Genomic DNA, 25095 nt, shown 5'->3' with positions numbered 1-25095 from the left:
CAGTTACGGAATCTGCCAGGTGGTATGGGGCCCAGGGACTGTCACCACAGGCTGCCTGCTGTCACCCCCAGCACACTGCTCAAGCACAGACAAACAGAGCTAACTACTCCCATCACTCCAGCTCGTCTAGGGATTCCAGCCTGAGTCCAGAGCACATGGCTCTACAGACTCGTTGGTGGACTGATGGACGATGCCTGCCATCCTTTCAGGCCTTTTGCAGGTCATCAAGTCTAGCTAATACCTACAACTTTAATCCATCAGCTCAAGAGCCCTGTGGGAACTGAGTGTGCTATTTATTTTGTAATCCTCAGCAGTCAGTAGGTTGAGGCAGGAAGATTGTTGAGGGGGCAGCAGAGTGCAGCTCTAACTCAAACCAAACAATGAAAGAGTCCTTCTGGGTCTGGGAGAAGGCTGGCAGCTGGGCAAGCAGGCCCTGGTAGCCGAGGCAGGCTAACAGAGGCTGCTGTGGCTCTCACCTCAGTAATGAACAGGATGCACTGGAGGAACATGTAGTCCTTGTGGTTCTCACTCACCGCCTTCTCATCCACAAAATGTCTGGGTTCCAAGTGGGGGTGGTCTGAAGAGAGCAGAGGCCTCTGATTGAGCCTGAGCACTAGGTGCCCACCACAGATCAACAACCCCTGAGATGGTGTGCTGGGGCAGAGCTGTAGTGGAGTGCTTGCCTAGTACATAAAGATCTTAACGTGAGCCCAGTGGTGGCACACACTTTTAATCCCAGCACTCTGGAGCTAGAGGCAGGTGGATCTCTGTGTGTTCAAGGCCAGCCTGGTCTACAAGAACTAGTTCAAGGACAGGCTCCAAAGCTACAGAGAAACCCTGTGTCAACAAACAAACAAACAAACAAACAAAAGATCTTAATGATGGAGGAGTTATTTTCATTTAATAAAGAAACTGCCTTGGCCCATTTATAGGCCAGCCCTTAGGTGGGTGGAGTAAACAGACAGAAGGCTGGGAGAAAGAAGCTGAGTGAGGAGTCGCCATGATTCTCCCTCTCCAGACAGACGCAGGTTAAGATCTTCCCTGGGAAGCCAGCTCATGGGCTACACAGAATATTAAAAATGGGTTAGATCAATATGTAAGAGCTAGCCAATAAGAGGTTGGAACTAATGGGCCAGGCAGTGATTAAAAAATACAGTTTCCGTGTAATTATTTCGGGGCATAAGCTAGCCATGTGGGCGGCCGGGTGCCGGGGACGCAGCCCCGCAGCTCTTATTACAACAATGGTCTTAATGGGACTCAGAAATCCCTGCCACCTAGTGAGGTGCCCGCTGCACACAGTCAGTCACCATGCACGTACCTGTGGTGACACTGGCGCACACAAACCTGCTGTGCTACCAATCAGCAGAGGTGATAGACACAGCTGAGTTAAGTGCTCTGTACCCACTTAACCATGACAACAATTCTGTCCCTCGTTTGTCAGTACCGGCCTCTGCTTTTTAAGCACCATTAGCGTGCACATCTCCCTTAAAAGTTACCTCAGCTGGATATGGTAGTATACACCTTTAGTCCCAGCACTCAGAGACAGGTGAGTTCTTGGCTAGCCAGGAAAAAAAAGTGTCCACAGTGGAGTTAACAGTACACACTCACTGTGTCAAGAAGCACACACTACAGTACTCATGCAATGAAACCATGCAGCTATACCAGGTGATGCAGGAATGTGTCCTAGCAAACCAAACTCAACTCAGCACATGGCAGCGAGACCTTAGATGGAAGACTCCAGCCTTCTAGGCTCTGCATCTACATAACAAGACTAGAATAGCATGCCCCTCTACCCTGCCAGATGCTAAGGCCACACTAGGTATGGTGCCTGCCCTTAAATCTTCCTGGCGTCCCTGAGAAGACTGTGGTAGAGGTATCTAAAATGGCAAGTTCTCAGGCATTAGGCATTTGTGAGTATCGATTAGTGGCAACTCATTCTCCATAAAACTAAAGATGATCACTAACTCCACCCAATGGTGGATCCCAAGATGCTGACATGCCTGGATAATCATTTCAAAGTGAGGAGCATGGCAGAGCAGAACTGGGAAGCACATAGGAAACATCATTTGGCAGCAACTTCCCATATGCCCACTGCATAGAGTTCCATAACAACAGTGGATGAGATGGATGATTGCCAAATCAAAAGAGGCCCTAATTTTCAACTTAAACTCCACAGCTGTTGCAGGGGATGCATGCATTCACACCAGTCCATTATGCACCAGGCAAAATGCCCTGCTTCAGTCTATGTCACTATCCATGACTTTGGTGGTACTCCACCTTCACATCCTCCAGCTGGTCACATTGGCTAAAAGCACTAAGTGAACAGCAAATCACCCTCCATCAATAGCAGATCTAATAATGTCCTGCTCTACAAGCTATCATTATGTGCACTGGGCAGGAGGAAGGAAAAAGAAAGGACTTGGGGTTCAAGGTAGAGAGACATGACCATCCACTAGTACCTATGAGCTGTGAGCTGCCCCAGATGAAGGGCAGGAACTGGAAGTCATCCAGACCCCACACACCCTGGCTGCCTGCAGGTTCCATCCTGTACGTCTTCTGCAACTTCCGCATAACCTCAAGGTACCTGTGCCGGGGTGAGGGGGAGCAGGGAGAAAAGAGAGACAGGTAAGACATGATGCACTTCAGCACAGGAAGGGTAGGGACAGTGGTGAGGCGGAGAGAGCCAACAGAGCTTTTTCTTTCCCCTCATACTTCTGTCAGGGAAAGACAAAAGACCCACACACCAGGCTTAGTGTCATCAACCCTGGAAACTTGCAAGACCTTAGGCAGAAGTCCTTTTCTCTAACCTCAGGCACCACTGGAAAGTAAGTGAAATCCAAGAAGTCAGGTATCAGAAGCTGTGTTTCTGGGTAACTTGCACGGCTATACTTTGCCTCAACACCAGCACACCAGTATGCCCCTGGGACCCCTGCAGCTCAGAACAGGTCTCTGTACTGTTGTAGAGTATTTGTTAGCTACGCAATGATGTACTGCATTTGTTTAACTCTGTAAAGAGATGTTGCATTTGTTTGTGTTGTGCAATATTTGTTTAACAATGTAAAGAAGTGTTGCTGTTTCACCTTGCCTGCCTAAGGTACCTGGTTGGTCTAATAAAAAGCTGAATGGCCAATAGTGAGGAAGGAGATATAGGTGGGATTTTGGGGCAGGGAGAGTTAAGTGGAAGGAGAAATTTAGGCTCAATAAGAAAGAAAAGGAGATGCCAGAGGCCAGCAAGACATGGAAGAAGCAGGAAAGTAGGACATACAGAATGAAAGAGAAAAGGCCCAAGGTAAAACATAGACGACTAGAAATAGGTTAAATTAAGTTAAAAGACCTAGTGAGACAAGCCTAGGTTAAGGACGAGCACTCATAATAAGCTAAGTCTCTGTCTGTATTTGGGAGCTGGTTGGTGACCTAGAGAAAATTCCAACTACACTGCACACTTGTGCTGCCCAGAAGAATCCGCCTCCTACCTTTGGTGGACTGTGACCTCAGCAGAGACCTGTCTGATTCCTCTTCTATGAGAGGGAGGCAGCTGCTACATCACAGGAGCCGCCTCAGAACAGTTCTTCCGCATGGTGAGCACCAGGTATGGGGAACACTATCTCTTCCCACCAAGTCAACTCTCACCTATCAAACACCTTGAAGACAATAGCCACTTGATCGTCCACCCGGAGCACCCCGATCTTGCAGAGACAACAGAGGAAAGCAGCAAAGGCAGCCTCGTGCCCTGGGGAAGAAACACAGCTCAAGCTGACATCTTGCAGTAGAAGTCCCCATCATCCGGCTCAGTTGAGGAAGAAGCCCCCCCCCCATCCCCGTCCCCGTCCCAAAGCCCTGGACCTTTCACCAGCCACAAGCACTGGCGCGTGTCCTGATGGGCCTCGGTGTCAATCCTGCACAGGTACTTGCATCTTACTTTATGGGTTTGACACCTTAGCAACCCACACTTATTGAGGACCTACTATGTGGGCAGTCACTGTCCATGCTGGGTGCCTATGACAAAGGAGTCCTTGCCTCAAAGAGCTCATGGTCTGCCAGAAACCACAGACATTAAATATACAGTTACTATTGTGAATCTAGCTATGCAGGAGTCAGGTGGGTACCTGAGGCACATCCCAGGGGAACCCTGATTTCAGAGTTCAAGGTTTTCCCCTAAGGAAATGTTTGGAGTAAAAGAGGAATGGGTAACAAATAGCTAGGGAAAGGGCACAGTAGGAAACAGGCAGGAGCAACAGCACATGCAAAGGCCCAAGGCAAGTAAGCAGCGTGTCCTCTGCAGAGGACAGGGAAAGCCTCTCACCAGAACAGCCATGGTAAGAAGCTTGGACAGGGTCCCATGAGCACTGGGAACATGTGGACGGATTACAAGGCTAAGGTACCCTCTTTTCGCTCCCTGTCACACCCACCAGCAACAGTTCTGTAAAAGGCACTGGCTGGATCTTGGCCCCATTCCTTATGTGGTAAGAATCTGGAAGGAGCCCGGCGGTGGTGGCGCACGCCTTTAATCCCAGCACTCGGGAGGCAGAGGCAGGCGGATCTCTGTGAGTTCGAGGCCAGCCTGGTCTACAAGAGTGAGTTCCAGGGCCGGGCGATGGTGGCGCACGCCTTTAATCCCAGCACTCGGGAGGCAGAGGCAGGCGGATCTCTGTGAGTTCGAGACCAGCCTGGTCTACAGAGCTAGTTCCAGGACAGGCTCCAAAGCCACAGAGAAACCCTGTCTCAAAAAAACAAAAAAAAATAAAAACCCACCTCCTCCTATGTGGGTTTTAACTAAAACTGTCCACATCCAGGGTCTCGGAACTGCTCCCAGCAAGAGGGTGAGCCAAGGATGAAGTTCTCTCAGGTTCTGGCTCCAAAGAAATGTTCTCCAGGGCCTGCTCTGGAATCAGGCTCCCTCTGGTACTCCCTTCCCAACCAAGTGGGAGGCAACATAGCTCTCACATGCCGGCTTTAGGGGAAAGAACAAAGGTAGACTGTACCACAGCAGGGGTCATCCCTGACCTAGAGAACACTATCTAAGGTACCCACAACAGTCTGGCTGAAATGGATAACAGAACCAAAAACCAGCAGCACAAAGAAAAGGGCTAAGAGACAAGAGATGGCAGGGAGAGTGGACTTCTACAGGCAGCTACCTTGAGTAAGTGCTCAATAAACTGCTACTAGAATGAAGACCTTAATCAGATGCCAGCTCCACAAAGAAATACCAAAACCAAGTCTCAGTAGGTGCCATGCCTGTGTCAGTAGCGCCATCTGGTGGAATAAAATTGAGCACAGCGCCCGCCCACCCCCACCCCCTGGACAGACACAGACACATGGGGACACGGACACACGGACACACGGACACACACACACACACACACACGGAACACGAAGAAAGCAGCCCAAGCAACATACAGAAAGCAGCAAGGCCCCCAGTCACTCAAAGCCCTCAGCAGCAGATACCTGTGCCATAGTCAATGCGCGTGGAGTTCCCCACAGCCTCCTTCAAGTAAACTGCCACTTCAGGTACAGCAGCCGCCAGGTGGGTGGGGACCACTGAGGCCACCAAGTTCTCTGCTTCCTGATAATATAAGAGACATACAGTGGTGGCAGTAGATTAGGCAGTATCTGAGGAGCAGGCACCCAGGGGCAGCATCTGCTAGCCTGGCCTGCTTCCCAGTTCTGACCAGCCAGAGAAATGGGGAGGGAACATAACAGGGAGACACCTGGAGTGACACTGGGAGCAAGACAAAAGATCAAGTCTCCTATGCGGTAGTTCACCAAAGGCCCACAGAGATTATGGGACATCAAGTCTTTGTGTCCCTAGTTGTTGGTTCCATTCCCAGCACAGTAAGACTGCCATGACAGACACATGAAATGTTCCTAACAGTATTGTTTATGGTAGCCAAAACATAAAAATACCACTAGCAGTCAGGTGGGTGGTGGTGCACACCTTTAATCCCAGCACTCAGGAGGCAGAGGCAAGTAGATCACTGAGTTCGTGGCCAACCTGGTCTACAGAGCCAGTTCCAGGACAGCCAGGGCTACACAGAAAAACCCTGTCTCAAAAAACAAACAAAACAAAACAAAAAATCAACTAGAATGTACCCAAATAGCACAATGAATAAACCTGTGCACACTTCTGCAGCAAACTACTGCACAACAAAGAAAAAGATAAGCCACAAGTGACAGATCTGACCTACAAATAACATCATCAAGGAAAGGAGGCTACAAAAACATGAAATTCAAGAACATGCAAATAAAATCCATGTATGGGAGAGTTGGTGGACATCAACTCTCTCCAGTCTGAGGGGCCCTCCTGGAATGCTGAAATGTTCTACAGCTTGACTGGATGGAGGGTGCATTACAAAGATTTGCCAGGCAGTGGTGGCACACGCTTTTAATTCCAGCACTTAGGTGGCAGAGGCAGGCGGATTTCTATGAGTTCGAGGCCAGCCTGGTCTACAAGAGCTAGTTCCTGGACAGGCTCCAAAGCTACAGCGAAACCCTGTCTCAAAAAACAAAAACAAACAAAAACAGTGAATGAATTCTGGCTTTGGATTCAAACAATTTCTGATTATTTGTTACTGCCAATATACACCATGAACAAAGTAACAGAACAAAAACTGGTACCAGGAGTGGGGTGTTGTATCAGTGGATCTGACCATGTTTTGTTGGAAGGTTGTGGTTTGACACACACAGCTGGAAAAAGTATCAAGTCCTCAGAGCTTAATGGGCTGTTCTGTGGAAGCTTGGCAGAGTATTGAGAAAAATGCAGACAACGGAGGCCTGGCTTGTCAAGTTTCACAAAGAAGCAGATTCTACAGAGGCTGCTCATGTGATGGTTTCTGGTCAGCTGGTGCTGAGAAATCGGCTGCAATTAATACGAGATCAGCATCATTAAGGAGAAGTCTTCTGGGAAATATTTCACCAGATAACCTGTGTAGACAAGCTGCTCTGGGCAAGGCTTCTCCAGCTGGAAGCTAAACTGGGCAACACGTAAGAGTCTCCACGTGATTTGATTTTGAAGGCATGAAGAGTCATGGAGAAGCTGGGGCTTGACATCAAGTGGCAAGGTCAGAGTCCCTGAAGAGAGGCTGGGGTGTGGGGGCATTAGTGATGGTGCAGCCTCCACTGCAATAGAAACTACAGGACACTGAAGGCACGAGGATCATGGAAAGAGTGGAGTAGAGCTGAGCCTACAAGACAAGCTATGTGTGCTGCAGATGACAGAGCAGGAGACACAGGCTAGCCAAGCCCTTTGGAGCCTAGAAGATCATGTGTGAATTCTACATGTGAGAAGCTGAGGGTTTTTTTTTAAATACCACTGAATTTTGGTTCTGCTTTGATTTGATCATAACTATACCTTGATCATCCCCCCCCTTATTTTCTATATTATAAGAGCCTAGTTAAGACTCAGATTTTAAAGAGAAGTGGGACCTTTTAGGTGTAAAGAGTTTTTTAAAGACTGGAGCTTTTTAAAAGTCATATTGCTTGGCCGGGCGGTGGTGGCGCACGCCTTTAATCCCAGCACTCGGGAGGCAGAGGCAGGCGGATCTCTGTGAGTTCGAGACCAGCCTGGTCTACAAGAGCTAGTTCCAGGACAGGCTCCAAAACCACAGAGAAACCCTGTCTCAAAAAAAAAAAAAAAAAAAAAAAAAAAACCAAAAAAAAAAAAAAAAGTCATATTGCTTGTTTTGTTTTTTTAAGATAGGGTCTCATTATGTAGCCCTGCTGGCTTACAACTTGTTATAGAGATCAGGCTGGCCTCAAACTCACAGGAATCCACTGGCTTCTGTCACCCAAAAACAGGGATTCGGGGGGTGCACTCATACCCAGCTTTTCCTTATTCTTTTTGGGGGATTTTTTTTCTGCCTGCCTCTGTCTCCCAGGAGCAGGGATTAAAGGCATGCGCCACCACCTCCCAGCTTCCTATTCCTTTTCACAGCTGTATAGTACTTCACAGTACGATAGTTGACATGTCATTTCCAATCTGAGGCTAATAAAATGATATAATAAGCAGCCTCATACAGGGGATAGGATAGCCACACCTGCAGTTAGGTAAATAAAACTGCCATTCTGACAAATTACCTTGCCCCATCTGGAGCCATAATAGTCCTGCCACTGGCCCGGCCCACCCTGTGCTCTGACGAGTCTCACCTGATCAAGTTTGGCATACCAGGTCCTGTAGGCCTTGTTTCCAAACCGGGAGGGCTGGTCCACCGGTGGGGTTTCATCAATCCACCTATCCAGCGTATCGAGAAGAGCCACCAGCTTCTCAATGGCCTGTGAAGGTGAGATAGAGGAACCACACCAGTGACTGGCAGCCCTGCTAGAGCCACAGAAGGAAGTCTCAATTGCTGTAGGAGGTGGCCCCTAGGCTGGCCTAGCTGTTACTCTCATTCTTAACTGTCCTGAATATGAAGGAGGGTCAGGGAGTAACCTTCCCTTCAGAGAGGAAATTACACTCAGCTGACAGACCAGTGTCATGGTAGCTCCAACTGTTTCTTCAGCCAGGCTATCCAGGAGCGGCTGCTAGATAGGTACAAACCCAAGCCCCGACCTTTGTTAAAGCAGATGTGACTAAAGTCTTTCACTGAACAGCACAGACGTATGACAGAAGAGAAGAGAAATGCAGTGTGGTACGTCATCTCTGTGCTGGTTAGACAAAGTTAGCACCATTTGGGAAAAGGGAACCTTAGTTGAGGAAATGTTCCACTAGACTGGCCTATTGGGCAAGTGTGTGGCATTTTCTTGATTGATGATTGATATAGGAGGGCCCAGCTTACTGTGGGTGGTGCTAATCCTGGACAGGTGGCCTGGGTTCTATAAGAAACAGGCTGAAGCTGGGCAGCGGTGGTGCAATCCTTTAATCCTAGCATTTGGGATGAGACAGAGGCAGTCGGATCTCTGAGTTCAAGGCCAGCCTGGCTGAGCAAGCCTTGAAGAATAAACCAGTAAGCGGTACGTACTCCTCCAGGCCTCCACTCAAGCGCCTGCCCTGACTCCCCTCAGAGCTACACCATGAGAGCTGCAAGAGGAAATAAAATCTTTCCTCTCCAAAGCTGCTTTTGGTTACGGTGCCTTTTTTTTTTTTTTAAAGGCTTTTTCCAAGATAGGGTTTCTTTGTATAACAACCCTGGCTGTCCTGGAACTTGCTCTGTAGACCAGGCTAGTCTCAAACTCACAGAGATCCACCTGCCTCGGCCTCCTGAGTGCTGTGATTAAAGGTGTGCAACACCGCACCCTGCTGGTTATGGTGCTTTATCACAGCCATAGAAACACTAAGACAATCTTCATTGTCACCATGACCCATTCAGAACCCCTGTAGAAGCATCCTTCTGTATATGTCTCTAGGGCATTTTCTAAGTGCTTTAACTGAATGTGGGTAGCATCACTCTACAGGTGGGATCCCAGACTGAATAATTAGGATAAAAAGAGAAATCCAGCAGAGCACCAGTCTTCATCTCTACTTCCTGACTGGGGATGCCATGCGAACAGCCACCCCACATCCCTTCAGCTGGTTCTACCTTCCCTGCCATGATGAACTGGACCTCAACTGCAAGCCAGAATAACCCTCTCCCTTAAGCTGCTTCTTGTCGGGTACTGATCACAGCAATAGAAGTAACTAATACAGCCAGTAACCCTGACCTCCCCAAACCAACACCACCCACATCTGAACACCCTGGCTTGTTTTCTCTAGTGCTCCTCTGCTCAACACTCCAAGAACTAACTCCACAGGCAGACAGCCTGCCTCCAACACTACTAAAACAGCACTGAGCTACTTAGAGACCTAAGCTTGTCTTTTTCTTCCAAACATGAGGGAAAGAGCCTGCCACAAAGCAATGGGCTATATACATAATGCCTGCAGACCCTGAAACTGGACAATGGACAAGTGCCTTAGCCTGTTCCTTTCCCCCGAACCTCATTTGACACCAGTGTATACACAGAATGCTGTGACCCCCTTAATGGTCCTCATTGTTAAATGTCTAGGCTTTCTTCATATTTCACTACCAGACACAATACTGGTTCACAATTCTGAAGTGCTGTCTTGGTGCCAATCTGGGATTACTGTACAAAGCTTTGAGAGCTGGAAGCCTAAGAACCCATCTCTCCATGCCTCCCACCCCCGCCCCAGCACCAGGAAGCAGAGTCACAGGCATGGGAGACACCAGCATATCAAATGCTGTTTACAGAGGAATCAGGTCAGGCGTCCATCCACACATTCCTTCAGGCACAGGTGTAGCTTGGAGAAACAAGACAGGATTAAGGGCTGTAAGACTGTGTGGCAACTCAGGCCAGCAAGCCTTGGGAAGAGGGTCCCTGCTAGGAGGCAGATTATGTCTGTGCCAATGGGAATGCTCAGCATAAAGGGAAATCTCCGGGAGATCCTGGAACTGGGTAGGGCCGAGGCTGTGCACCTGCAGTGAGGACTAGGGCTCCAGTGACCCCAGCTGCAAGTACTCTAGCTGTACAGCATTACACTGGCCCCGAAGGCTGCTCTTCCCACCTCCTCACCTATGCTTGGGGCATGGAGGAAGGAGTGGCCTGTCACTGAGGTGGTGGCTAGAGTGGCGTAAAGCGCAAGTGCTGCCAGAGCCAGGCTCTGTGAGAAGCAGGTCACAGGAACTGCTGCCGAGTACAAACCAAAGCAACTGGGCCTTGCAGGAGGGTGGGGCATCTTAGCCCCAGGAAGCACCAGGCTCCCTGGAGATCTCTGCTTGCAGCCCAGACAAGGCACTAAAGGGGACAGATAAAGAATGTGGCTCCTAAGGCCAGCAGGAGCCTGGACCCAGAAGCTAGCTCAGCTGGGTTAATAAATAATTAAGAGACTACTCATAGCTCCTCCTTCTGCATCCACTGTCTGGCCTGCTGGGAGAGAAGGGCTAGAGAGAAGTAATCCTAGGCTGGAACCACCCCACCCCACCCCAAGGCACAAAGAATAACTGTGCCCTCCCATCCCTATAGCAGTGTCTCTTGATTATACTTGGCAACTTCTCATTCTGCCCTGGTGGTAGAAGCACTCTGAGTTCAAAGTCAGGACAGTCAGGGCTACAGAGAAGCCCTGTCTCCCCGTCTCAAAACTCCCTGCTCCCCCACCCAAAAAGAAACCCACAAAGGCAAAAGAAACAACAAAATAAGGTGTGGTATCAAATGCCTTTCATTCCAGAACTCAGGAGGCAAAGATAAGAGGATCTCTGTGAGTTCAAGTTCAGTCTGGTCTACACAGTAAGATCCAGGCCAGGTAAGGCTATATAGAGGGACCCTGTTTCAAAAACAAACAAAAGCTTTCCCGACCCATCACCCTTTCTTTAAAAAACAAACAAACAAAAAAACAAGCAAACAACAAACAATACAAAATAGAAACCCTCTCCAGTACTAGCATAGGTATAATCTAAAGAACAACTTGTTGTCATGAGTCTAGACAAACTCTCTACCTTGCTGTGGTTTGTACGCTGCTTCTGGTTGTATGGAAATCACTAGCCTAGGTCCCTCTGTAAGACTTTAAGACAATTCTAAAGCCATTTTGACAATTCTGAATCCTCTCAGCCTCTGTGCCATAGTGCTTACCCTCCTCCCCTGGGAACCAAGGACCTAACAACTACACTCGCACGTACTCAGTTCCTGAACAATTACCCAAATACGTATGCTTTGGTTCAGTCCCCTGGGAAACGAGGTCAAAATAACCTCTTACCTCACCTGATCTGGCAACAGCTCTCCAGTCAATTATTGGTAATAGCCCTTTCGAATAAGCCAATCAGAATAGTCAAAGAACAACCCCCCTTGCTTCTGTGGACCCTTTAAAAGTAGCCTGTGCCATCTATTCGGGGTCCCTCGGCTTCCCGAATGCTGGGGGGCCCTGTCATGACAGAATTAATAAAATCCTCATGCTTTTACATCGGCTGTGGTGTATGAGATGGTCTCTGGGGGCGACTCCTCCTCGGTGTTTGGATACTAGGGTCCAACATTTGGTTCCCTGACCGGGAAACGAGTCGCTCCCAGACACGCTCTAGACCCAGTTGGAGGTATAAAGAAACGAGCTCATTTTTATGTCTGTCTGTCTATATATTGTATTTCTGTTTCTGTGTAATTGTGAATTAGTAATCTGAGAATTGTACTTGCGCAGGGTCTGTATTGAAACGGGGCTCAGGGAGGAGGCAGACGTGTCCTGAGATCTCTTGCCCTAGCCCTGAAAGACGTTTCCTGGGCATCTGTGGGAGGGAGGGGCGACCAGGTCGCCCTAATCTCCAGGGGAGATGTGATCTCCATTTGTATTTTTGGATTTGCTACCGCACGGCTTCTGCTATGTCTGTCTTTTTGTTCTTGTGTATTTTCAGTTCTACATCAGAGTGGTGGTGAGAGCACCAGCTTCTGGTTTTGAGTTTATGTCTGTCTCTTTGTATTTTTGTTTTTGTATGTTGGTTTGTCTTTGTTAAAATCCACCTGCAGGAATTCAGAACCTGACACCGGCCCCCTGGCCATCATCAGTTTCCCTGATTCTGAAAGCAGCCCCACCACTGGAGGAGGCAATGGCTGCCCCTCCCCAAGCCCTTTGTCTTCTCTCTTTCCTGTACAGGAGTGAAAGAAACCCAGAATCCAGGCACCTCTGGTTCTTCTTGATATCCAGCCGAGCATGGCAGACTTCTCCCTCCTCCTCCCCCGGAGGAAACACTTCGTTCCTGAGGAGCCCGCTGGTCGGGCCCTAGCCCTGAAAATTTCAATATTCAGCGTCTACGCTGGGACAGGGGAAGGATGAGAGTGACCTCCCAAGCATTTCCCCTTCGCTCAGTAGCAGGCCAATTACAATACTGCCTTTTTCTGCCTCTAATCTTTACTTGTAACCCTTCCTTTTCTTGGGACCCTCAGGCCGTGACTGGGCTTATAGAATCTGTTCTGGTTACCCATCAGCCCACTTGGGTGATTGCCAGCAGCTCTTACAGGTGCTCCTAACCACAGAGGAAAAGCAGTATGGGGGGGAGCTAAAGTATTTTATTGTGCTGCCTGGAAATGTAAAACCAATGTCAATGTCTCCTGGTTGAGGGTTAACCAAAAAAAACTTAGTCTATTTCACCCATACCACACCAGAAAAAAATCTAAAATCACAATCACTTTCAAAAAAAGAGCTAACAGGCAATATTTGAGGTTTATGGATGTATGATCAAGGAAGAAAAAGACATAGGGATTCTGTTCGCCCTGTGAGTTGCTGTAACACCTCCAATGGCCATAGTACGAGGGCCCAACCCGGTATTCCTGACCAGGGCCAGCTAGCCCTGCTGAGGTAGCCCCCCTTGCCAGGGCCCTAGGCCCCACTCCTAGTGCTAAGAACCCTTCTGCAACCCCTGCTTCACTGATGGCAAGCTCTAATACAGGCCAGCTACTGTTTAATCTGATAATGGGCCTACAACACTGGTTTGCTAATTCCTGTGTACAGATCCAATTAGTCCCCCAAATTTACTAATATCTCAAGATTGAGATATTTGACCAAATAAGAGGAGGGAATGTAAGACTTTAAGACAATTCTAAAGCCATTTTGACAATTCTGAATCCTCTCAGCCTCTGTGCCATAGTGCTTCCCCTCCTCCCCTGGGAACCAAGGACCTAACAACTACACTCGCACGTACTCAGTTCCTGAACAATTACCCAAATACGTATGCTTTGGTTCAGTCCCCTGGGAAACGAGGTCAAAATAACCTCTTACCTCACCTGATCTGGCAACAGCTCTCCAGTCAATTATTGGTAATAGCCCTTTCGAATAAGCCAATCAGAATAGTCAAAGAACAACCCCCCTTGTGGCCCCTTTAAAAGTAGACTGTACCAGCTATTCGAGGTCCCTCGGCTTCCCGAATGCTGGGGGGCCCTGTCATGACAGAATTAATAAAATCCTCATGCTTTTGCATCGGCTGTGGTGTATGAGATGGTCTCTGGGGGCGACTCCTCCTCGGTGTTTGGATGCTAGAGTCCAACACCTCCACTCTCTTTTGAGAGCTATCTGTGCTGTACTTAAGAGGACATAGGAGCTCTGGCTGCTGTGCTGAGTGTGACAAGGAAAGCCTTATACACAGCCATGGCTACATGCTATGATTGGTACCTTCTGCTGCCCGACAACACAGGAGACTTCTGGGGACCAAATTGGCTATGGCCGTACACCCACTGAGGTAGGCACAGGGATGGATCCAGCTTAGGCAGTGCCCCAGCTAAAGCAAGAACATCTGGTGGAAAGTTAGAGCTGAGGGAACTGGAGAGACAGACGGCTCAGAGGTTAAGAGCACTGCCTACTGTTCCAGAGGTCCTAAGTTCAATTCCCAGCAACCACATGGTGGCTCACAACCATCTGTAATAAGATCTGGCCTGCAGTCAGAATACTGTATACATAGTGAATAAATCTTTTTTTTTTTTTTTTTGAATTTTTGAGACAGGGTTTCTCCGTAGCTTTTGGTTCCTGTCCTGGAACTAGCTCTTGTAGACCAGGCTGGCCTCGAACTCACAGAGATCCGCCTGCCTCTGCCTCCTGAGTGCTGGGATTAAAGGCATGCACCACCACCGCCTGGCTTATAAATAAATCTTTAAAACAAAAAAAAAAAAAGAAAAGAAAGTTAGAGCTGAGTGAGCCTGAGTGAACCTGCTGACAGGGAGCTAAGAACAGCAGAGGCTCTCAGCACACGATAACCTCTGCACATGGGATCCTAGTGGCTCCCCACCTCATGTTCTACACCCTGGGGGCCCAGCCACTCTACAGAGGGCAAGAAAGGACAAGAAGGAAGGATTATAGGTGATGAAAACCTATAATCCTGGTACTTGGAAAGCAGAGGCAGGAAGATCACAAGTTTGAAGGCAGCCTAGGTTACCCAGTGAATTGGAGATAGAGATACGATTTAGTGTAGCGCTCTTGCCTAGTGTGTGCAGAGTGTTAGGTTCTGTCCCCAGCACTAACAAAAGCTGGGGTGGGGAGAGCAAAGCCACTCAACTGGGAGGCGGTGTGCTGGCAAACCCTGAAACACAGTATGATACTGCCAAAAGAGCAGCCCTTCAGTCAAGGCAACACCTGATCAGTGAGGACTGCTCCCATAGAAACTCTGGAGCAACTGAGGACCCAAGGGGATTGGCAGCTCAGTCCTGGCTGGGGTAATTATGAATTCTCCTTTAATTAGCTCCCCTTGATGTTTCCAGCATACTGGGCACTGCTGAGTTCATGCTCCCTGTCAGTCTATACCCAAAGTCACAGCCCAAAAAGAGCCAATCCAGGAAGTCACTTATGGGTTAGCTCTCAAGGGCCAGCTGTCTCTCCTCAGTGCAATCCTAGTTCCTATCTAGTAGAAAGAGCAAGACTATAGCACCCAGCAGTTGACCTGGTACGAGGGCTAAAAGAGGGCAATGTTAGCCTAGGACATATGAAGAAACTAGGCCAGGACAAGGCCAGACCTTACTCAATAGGCCCCAGCTGTAACTAGAGGGCAGAGAGCCAAAGTGCTAAGAGGCTACTCAGCCACTGGTGTCTGAGATAAGAGGCTCAGGGTGGCCCTGGGCCAACTGGGACATGAACCTAAGAGGCCACTGGAAACCTGGGACCCAGTTCTGGGAGATGGCATTGCAACAGCATGTACAAGGAAGACTACACCCTCCAGTGGAAGAGGTGGCTGGCCATCTGTTCCCAGTCCATGCCTTTCCTGGAATCAAGTCTGTCTCTAAAAGGACCAGAGTACCTATTAGACAGGGGGATCCCCAAAGCAAGAGCCTGCCCGTGTTCTCTGCTCAGCATTTTGGCTAGGAATGAAGGTGAGGAAATGGCCCACAGATCTCCTTGTCAAATGCTCAGAGCAACAGTGCCCAGGGACACAGCTGCAGTCAGGACTGTTAAAACAAATGAGGGAACGTCTCAGCAGGGTGACCAGTTGTACCAACAGACAGAAGGTGTGCCTGTGCACTATCACCAGGATTGTCCTGGGAAGGTGTGGTGCTGGGGTTTGAACTCAAGGCCTAATACATGTCAAGTATGTGTTGGATCTACTACAGAACTAGAACTAACCCTATTTTGGTCTCCATTGATGCCATGCATGCTTCCGCTAGAGATTGATGCCATGCATGCTTCTGCTAGAGATTGATGCTATGCGACCTTCCGCTAGAGATTGATGCCATGCGTCCTTCTGCTAGAGATCTCTGCAGAGAATTCATCTACTACCTTAATTTTTTTTTTTCCAGCTGTAGGCATGGAACCCAGGGCTGTGCGTATGCTAGGCAAGCACTTGGCCACATCTCCAGCCCCTTGTCATCTTTAATTTCAAGCTTAATAAAAAATACCAATTAGAAAAAATACAGACTATAAAATTGCATATTTACCTTGATTTTAGTTATAAATGTGATTTTATTCATAGATTTAAAACATTAGGAGTATGGGCCACAAATCTTCCGGCACTGTGCTGGGCAAATCATCATCTGCATCAGCCTGCCATGGATATCACCCTGTGTGGGCTGTAGCGGGACTCCTTGCCTGTGCCTACCTCAGAGACTTTGTAGTCAAAGGTCAGCTTCTTCCCTTTCACACCTTCATTGAGGGTGAGGATAAAGCCGATGTAGTCAGCATAAGCCTGCCAAATGGAAAGAGGGGGGGAAGGAAGATGGTGTCAGAAGATGGTAGCTCCACCCAGCTGCCCCAGCTGCCACTCCCAACTCAGTACCAGAAGTAGACAGCACCAAATACACAGGCTGCTCCATCAATAAAGCCAGCCATTCAGTGATCACAACCACAGCCAATTCCTAGCCAAGGTCTACCGAGTGCTCACAATTGCTGTAGGTAGTTTCTTTAGACAGTCCCACAGGAAGACACTATTGTCACCACCTTACTAACAAAGAAACAAATTACTTTAAGAAGTAATTAGCCCATGGTTTTCCAGGACCAAGATTTCATTAGATACAGAGCTAGTATGCCAGCCTAACTCTACAGCTGAGTAACCAGTAAATGTCTGACCACTACCCTGTACCAGCAGACATTCAAAGAATGCCCCAACACTCCCTTCCCCAGGTCATCTTCCAACTATCTCCCCAGGTCAGGGTAGCAGCTACAATGCAGAATCTCTGCCGCCAGCCGTTTCCTGCCCATAGTCTGCCAGCTGGCATACTAGGGCCACCATCAGTTGGATTTTCTTCCTACTTTGTTGCAGGTTAGGCTAGCACAGGGAGCAAAAACACTGAGATGCGGGCCCCTGGGGAAGCAGCTTCTGAGAGCAAGTGTCTCCATTCCATCTTGTTTCTTCTTCTTCTTCTTCTTCTTCTTCTTCTTCTTCTTCTTCTTCTTCTTCTTCTTCTTCTTTTTTTTTTTTTTTTTTTAAGTTTTTCGAGGTAGGGTTTCTCTGTAGCTTTGGAGCCTGTCCTGGCACTAGCTCTTGTACACCAGGCTGGCCTCGAACTCTCAGAGATCTGCCTGCCTCTGCCTCCCGAGTGCTGGGATTAAAGGCGTGCGCCACCACCGCCCGGCCCATCTTGTTTCTTCTTTATCTTACTTTCTTCCTCTGGGACACCCATGATAAAACATCAGAACAAATATTTGGCATCTAGATTGGGTGAGTCTATACTAGAGCCCCCCATAAGCTTGCAAGATGGCTTCCAGCAGACCAGGGGGATCACACACAGAAACTTTCCCCACAGGACAAAACCAATCCCTTGTTCTAACCAGAGCCAGTGTTTGCCATGGACTGCAAAAGGTGGTGTCACAGACGTTCAGACAAATAGCTAGTTCCAGATAAGAACAGTCTCTCAACTGGGAGGGTATGGACAGCATCTGGTGACATTTAGCAGGTAGAGTCAGTGTTAGAGCCTGCCATTCAAGGACTGCCCCCACAAGACTCAATAGTGCTGAGCTGAGAAACTCAGCCACAGAGCAACTAGGATGATGAATGGGGTCCATTCATGGCCTCTGAGCAGCTGAAGGGACTATGGTGCTTATCCTGGTGAAAACACAGAAAAGAACGTGATATCCATCTGCAACTGTCAGGGGACAGGCTTGTGAAAGAAGGGAAGGACAGGTTCCTGTGACCTTTCCTACCCAATGGAGCAAGGCATACGGCTGCTCATTGTAAGTCTGGCAGACTTGGCATGGACCCTTGTGCCTGCCGTCTATGTAGATGACGCTCTCCACGGCTGCTACAGACTGGCATTAGTGCTGACTGGAGCTGGGCCCAAGGCCCTCTCTAAGAATTCCAAGTGGTCTTTCTTTTCCGCAGCTCTGGACTGGAAGACTAAGAGGCACAATTAGCTTTCTTCTGCCCACCTCCCGGGCTATGCAGCAGAGAAGGCCAGCCTACTGCCAGGGAACTGGATCTCAATTCCCAGCTATTTTTAGGGCAGTCATCTTCCTAGCCAAGGTATAGTTTCTTCTCCTCCTTTGCACTGGCTCCTATGTGTGTAGGTTCGGAGATTCATGTTCATTCAGTATAACATTAAAGGAGCGATGAATGTGATTTAACCAGAGTGGGACGCTCCAGACTTACCAGGGCCCCAGCCAGGCCTTCTTGATAAAGCAACTCTGTGCACTGAGTGGGAGGGAGGGAGACAGCTACCTTCTCATTTCCCTCCTTAGAACTGACAGCTTGGGTGCCAAGAGTAGGAAAGTCGAGGGGCATATAACCCTGGGCTGTATGGAAAGCTACCGATTAAAGAGCCTTAGATTCTGCCAGGCGGTGGTGGCGCACGCCTTTAATCCCAGCACTTGGGAGGCAGAGGCAGGAGGATCTCTGTGAGTTCCAGGACAGGCTCCAAAGTTACAGAGAAGAGCCTTAGATTCTCCCCCAGCTCCAACCCTCAAGTGCAGGCATCAGTCGTACCTGAGACCGCTTCCATTTGCCCATATCTGGAACGGTGTGGATCTCCTTTTTTGGAATGATAAAGTTCTGAGTAGCTGGAGGGGTCTCTTCTGAAGAATCTGGACAAAGAAAATAGAAGGGGCAAAGTAATCAATAGTTCCTTTTCCCTCCAATGCCTCCTCTCTTTTTGGAGGCAAGGTCTCTCTGTATAGCCCAGGTTAGCCTAGACCTCACTTTGTAAATCAGCCTGGCCACAAACTCAGAGAGCTCTACCTGTCTTGTCTTTCAGGGCATGGATCAAGGAGTAGGACATCACACCTGGACCACTCCCCCCCTTTTTTCTTTCTTTTTTGTTTTAATTGATTTTTGCTTTGTTTTTTAGTTTTAGATAGAGGGTTTCTCTGTGTAGCCCTGGCTGTTCTGGAACTCGACTTGTAGACCAGGTTAGCCTTAAGCTCACAGGGATCTGCCAGCCTCTGCTGTCCAAGAATAAAGACGTGTGCCACCACCATCAATGGGCTTCTCCTTTTACTATTCTGTTTCTCCTTCTTCCCCCAAACCATTCTTCCAAACTAACTAATGCCAAGTTGTTGTTTTTTTGTTTTGTTTTTAATGTTTTCAAGACAGGGTTTCTCTGTGTAGACCTGGCTGTCCTGAACTCACTCTGTAGACCACGCTGGTCTCAAACTCAGAGATCTATCTGCCTGTCTCTGCCTCCTGACTGCTGTGTATAAAGGTGTGAGCCACCACTGCACACTTCTCTCTCATTTTTGAAACAAGATTCCAGCCTTTGGGGCCAAGTCAAACCCACCAGCTTCCAGCCTTTCGTTTTACAAGGAGTGAAAACAGAGCAGGCCAATGCTGGGGAGGCATTCAGGGGGATCCATGGAACCCACTGGCCAGAGCCTAGCTTAATCCATAGTTGATGGAGGAAGGTCATTGTTTAATTAATAAAGAAACTGCTTGGCCTCATAGGTTAGAACATAACCTATGGGTGGAGTAAACAGAACAGAATGCCGGGAGGAAGAGGAAGTGAGCTCAGATGCAGAGCAGCTCCTCTCAGAGCCAGATGCAATGCAGCCAGCCACCAGGTCAGATATGCTGAATCTTTCCCGGTAAGCGCATCTAGTGGTGCTACGCAGATTATTAAAAATGGGCTAAATTAATACGTGAGAATTAGCCTAGAAGAGGCTAGATATAATGGGCCAGGCAGTGTTTAAAAGAATACAGTTTGGGGCTGGGGAGATGGCTCAGTGGTTAAGAGAATTGCCTGCTCTTCCAAAGGTCCTGAGTTCAATTCCTGGCAACCACATGGTGGCTCACAACCATCTGTAATGAGGTCTGGTGCCCTCTTCTGGCCTGCAGACATACACACAGACAGAATATTGTATACATAATAAACAAATAAACAAATAAATAAATATTTTTTTTTAAAAAAAGAATACAGTTTGTGTGTTGTTATTTCGGGGCATAAGCTATCCAGGCGGCCGGGAGCTGGGTGGCAGGAACACAGCCCGTAGCTCCCTCTACACATAGTTCCTGGTTCAGTGAGATACCCTGTCTCAAAAAAACATGAGGACAACAACCCAAAACCAACCTCTAACTGGACAAGACACTTAACACAATAAAAGCAAGCCAGGTGGTGGTGTATGCACCTGTAATCACTGCACTTGTCTATAGTCTCAAGATATGGGAGGCTGAAGCAGTAGGATAATCATATATAGTAAATTCTCGGGCAGCCTGGGTCTGTCAAAAAAAAAAAAGAAAAGAAAAGAAAGAAAAGGAAATCAAGTTGACCTTGACCTTTATACTTGATAGAATTTTGTTTGGATTTTTTTGGTTTTGGCTTTTCTTTTTTTTTTAAGATTTATTTATTTATTATGTATACAGTGTTCTGCCTGCATGTACTCCTGCAGGCCAAAAGAGGGCACCAGACCTCATTACAGATGGTTGTGAGCCACAATGGTTGCTGGGAATTGAACTCAGGACCTTTGGAAGAGCAGCCAGTGCTCTTAACCTCTGAGTCATCTTTCTGACCCCCTGGGTTTTTTTTTTTGTTTGTTTTTTGTTTTTTGGTTTTTTTTTTTTTTTTTTTTGGCTTTTTGAGACAGGGTTTCTCTGTAGTTTTGGAGCCTGTCCTGGAACTAGCTTTTGTAGACCAGGCTGGCCTCGAACTCAGAGATCCGCCTGCCTCTGCCTCCCGAGTGCTCAGATTAAAAGCGTGTGCCACCATCGCCCAGCTTTTGTTTTTGTTTTTGGAGACATGGTTTCTCTGTGTAACAGTCGTGGCTGTCCTGGAACTTTCTCTGTAGTCCAACACAACTAGCTTCGACTCACAGCGATCCGCCTGCCTCTGTCTCCCAAGTACGCCACCACCACCTACGGCCTGCCTTCTTCATAGCTTTTAAAAGGATACCTGTATCACAGGCATAGAAACAAGTGAAGAACAGTCACAGTTTGTAGTATAATCTCATTCTTGTACAAACAGCTCACACTTTGCTGGGTTAAACAGCAAAGTTCCTGATGGTCATAAAAGATTTATGCTTCCCAAAATCCCCAAAAGTCTAAAAAAAAATCCTAAATTGTTGTTTTTTTCTTTTTTTGCTTATTTGTTTTTTTTGAGATAGACTTTCTCTGTGTAGCCCTGGCTGTCTTGAAACTCGCTCTGTTGGTCTCAAACTCAGAGATCCACCTGCCTCTGCCTCCCAGTGCTGGGATTAATGGCATGTGCCATCATTGTGTGGTCCCAAAATAAGTTCATAGACTAATATGTAGATATTCATAGGCTTTGTGTCTCCTGCTTAGTGAAGGCGTTTATATATTGCTGAAATATTTTTGCTTGGTTAGGATTGTACCTCTTTAAACACACCTGCCGCGGGTGGGTTTTAGAGCGTGAGCTCAAGCCCGAGTCTGCAATTGGAGACATGGTGGGTCAGTAAGCCGCAATTAATACTGCAGCTCCTAGGAAGGTGAACAAGGCTCCACATGCAGACACCTGCCCTGCCGCCTTCCTCTAAAACCTGCAGGCAGTAAAAGTAGCTGCGGCAAGGACAGAGTCTTCCAGGAGATGCTGTGAGGAAACTAAAAGTACCAGAGGACTTGGAGGCCTCGGGGGAAAGTTAGAAAGTGAGATAAGAGCATGATAAACAAACAAAAAAAAAGAACATGATAAACTTTCTGGACTGTAGAAGGTGAAGGAAGGGAAAAGGTCACGCAGGAAGTCCACAAGCTCCCCTCTGCCCCCTACTCCTCCCACCCCACACATATACTGTTCCCAGGGCTCCACCCCAGCCCTTCCTAATAGTAAATTGCTACTCCAAGTCAGATGCTAAATAAAAAGCTTTGACGCCAATCTGGTGAGGAGCCAACCACAGTTTATGGGGCACATTTTACGAGGAATGTCTTCCTATTGCAAATAAACAGCCTGCACATATCATCTTTGGGACCCAGGCCTCTTGAAAGAGACCTATCTATTCCCTGCAACAAACTGCCCTCCAGACACTATTTCAGAGGAGAAGGCCTCCAGGCCTGGCTACAACCCCAAGAGCAGAGGCCATGTTATATGAAGCAGAACAGTAAGTCCTTGAAGAAACACGGTCGACAGAAAACACATTTCCAAATCAAACAAAAGCAAAAGCAAACAAAAACTAATAAGGCTTCAGAGACAAGAGAGAGCACACCCACAGCTTCTCCACAGCTTCTCTGGCCACAGGTTGTCTCTGACAAAGGATTCAGAGACAATGGACAGTTTAAGATCAAAACATGAAGAGTTTTACAGATGTTCCTTGAAAAATCCCAAAAGTAGCCCAGGTGCAGTAATACATCACTGCAGTTCCAGCATTCAGTGGATGGAGGCAGGAGGACCCCCAATTCTAGCCAGCCTTGGCCACATAGTAAAACCCTGCCTCAAAAGCCTAAGAGCTGAGCACTGTGGCCCACACCTCTAACCCCAACTCTCGGGAGGGGAAGAGAAGAGGATCAGGTACTCAAAGTCATTCTTTTTTTTTTTTTTTTTTTTGGTTTTTCGAGACAGGGTTTCTCTGTGGTTTTGGAGCCTGTCCTGGAACTAGCTCTTGTAGACCAGGCTGGTCTCGAACTCACAGAGATCCGCCTGCCTCTGCCTCCCGAGTGCTGGGATTAAAGGCGTGCGCCACCACTGCCCAGCTCAAAGTCATTCTTGACTGTAGGATGATTTCCAGGGCAGCCAGGGCCAGTGGCCTTGTATCAAAAGCACGTGCTGGGTGAGTTCTGTTCCAGTCTGGTCTACACTGTGAGTTCTAGTCCTGGAAAAGTTCTATGTGTGTGGCATGTGCAGAGAACACAATCTTCCTGGAGAAATTTGGAGATACACAGTGATACCTGTATCAAAACAAACAAAAATGCCCGCAATGCCCCCCAAGAGTGTGCCTGGACTATCTCCTCCCATTTGGATGTGACATGTTTACCTCCACTGTTTACCGCCACACCCCACGCTGCTCACATCTGACTGCCCACATATTCCATGAGGAAAGTTGGATTACCTCCTTTAAAATTACATTTCTAGAGTGTGAGCGTGTGTGTGTGCATGCACGTGTGTGGATGTCAGAGGCGAACGAGCAAGAGTTAGTTCTATCCTTCTACCTTGTGGGTTCCAGGGACAGAATTCAGGTCGCCAGGCTTGGCAGCAAACACCTTTACTTGCTGGGCCAGATATCCTTATTTTCAGTCTACTAAAGGACACAGAGATTGTGACTTGCCATTTTAGTCTGTGTAACTCCAAACTTTCCAAAACTTTCCAGAATTTCTCACCAGCTAATAATGTAAAAACTCCTGTTTGGGCTGCAGGTGGTACTCTCGTAGCTTTATGGCTGCCCTTCATAGGTACTCAAATCTATTTCATTTCTAAAACATAAGTTAAAACTGATAAAATTGATTTTAAAAGTTAAATAACTCCTCTGGGCATGATGGCACACACCTTTAATCCCAGCACTCAGAGGCAGAAGCAGCAGATCCCTGTAAAAGTGATGTCAATCTGGTCTACAGCCAAGGCTACACATATAGAGTGAGACTCTGCCTTCAAATACATAAATACTATTTCAGACTTCAAAAGGGGCTGCTTCCAGAGACTGTGTCTTTCCAGAAGTCACAGATCTCCCCTCCAAGGTTTTCGTTTTGTTTGTTTCATTGCACAGGTTCTGGTCCCCACAGCGCTTCCCTGTCTTCAGGGACCCTCATTCCAACATGAGTCCCCCTGCCTGTAGCTCCCAGCTCCTGCCGTCATCCCCCCCAACTCATTAGGGACACATCCACAGAGATTTGGGCATAAATGTCTGCTTTTGAGGACCACTGTGCTCATCGCTTTCTCTCGACTGAGACTTTCTTTGGGACTACAAAATATGAAGCGTGGCCGAAGGGTCATGAAACGCTTTCAAAACGTGAGTTGTGTTTAGCCAAACTATTCAATCTCTAAGAATTTTCCAGGCCTTCTTAACTGCACAGGGTCTGCAAACAGCTTTCCTCTCCAGGAAGCGCCGGCCTGTGCCTCTGCCCTAGTTCCTTGCGATAAACTACAATGAGGCACCGCGTAAATAAAAGTCACAGACGGTGATGACACCCACCCGCTCATCTTACACAAACAGCCTTTTTAAATTAGTGGTTTAGACACCAAAGGTAGTTTCTCTCGACTCCGCAGATACTGAAACCCGGGGAGGGGAGGAGGGGGAGGGGGGGAGGGAGGGACGGAGGGTGATGCTGGGTGGGCAGGGCATGGACGAAGCCGGCGTGCGAGCGAGGCCCAGGCCCACTAGAGCAAAGTCTCATAAAGAGGGCAGCCTCCTAGACCCCGCCTCGCCCCCGGCCCCAGGCATCTTTCACCCCAGCACGCTCTGCCCTGCCCGGCCCTCGGACACCCCGGGCTCTCCAAGTCCGGTCGCCCTCCCCGCCACCCGCCTCGGCCCCGGAGGCCGGCAGCTTCGCCTCTAACGCCTCCGCATCTCCTCACGCTCCTGAGAACCCCCCCAGCCACACCCCTCTCCTACCCGCAGGCCGGGGCCCTCCAACCGCCCTACCTGGCGGCGGCTGCCGCTCGCCCTCAGCCATCTTCTCCTTTAGGAGCCGGCGCGGATGCTTGCAGTTCCCGCTCAGCGTTCACCCCGCACCTTTCCCCGGCTCCACTAAGCTTCCAGAAGGGAAATGAGCGCCGGCCGGCTACGACCGGAAGCCGAGAATTAGAGTCACTCTGGTGAAGGCGGCAGCCATGCCAGTGCGGGGCACTCAGGGAGCATGCTCAGCAACTGCCGTCTCGCGGTCGCCCCACCGACCGGCGGCAGCGGCCATTTTA

General features: G+C 48.4%; 1 protein-coding gene across 1 annotated transcript in view; it reads right to left on the bottom strand.

Moving 5' to 3' along the window:
• The window catches only part of Ptpa (protein phosphatase 2 phosphatase activator), a 33663-nt gene extending 8569 nt beyond the window's left edge, over positions 1 to 25094 (bottom strand). Inside the window, exons 1-8 of the mRNA XM_057755126.1 lie at positions 24824 to 25094; positions 18798 to 18895; positions 16479 to 16565; positions 8143 to 8268; positions 5446 to 5563; positions 3631 to 3730; positions 2460 to 2584; positions 477 to 577 (exon numbers count right to left, since the gene is read on the bottom strand). Coding sequence (XP_057611109.1) covers positions 477 to 577; positions 2460 to 2584; positions 3631 to 3730; positions 5446 to 5563; positions 8143 to 8268; positions 16479 to 16565; positions 18798 to 18895; positions 24824 to 24854 — 786 coding nt within the window. The 5' untranslated portion in view covers positions 24855 to 25094. The remainder of the gene's footprint in view (positions 1 to 476; positions 578 to 2459; positions 2585 to 3630; positions 3731 to 5445; positions 5564 to 8142; positions 8269 to 16478; positions 16566 to 18797; positions 18896 to 24823) is intronic.
• Position 25095: the final 1 nt, after the last annotated feature.

The sequence above is a fragment of the Chionomys nivalis genome, chromosome 22, assembly GCF_950005125.1.
Source record: "Chionomys nivalis chromosome 22, mChiNiv1.1, whole genome shotgun sequence".
NCBI classification, from domain to species: domain Eukaryota; kingdom Metazoa; phylum Chordata; class Mammalia; order Rodentia; family Cricetidae; genus Chionomys; species Chionomys nivalis.
This window is presented reverse-complemented; position numbering and strand designations above follow the sequence as displayed.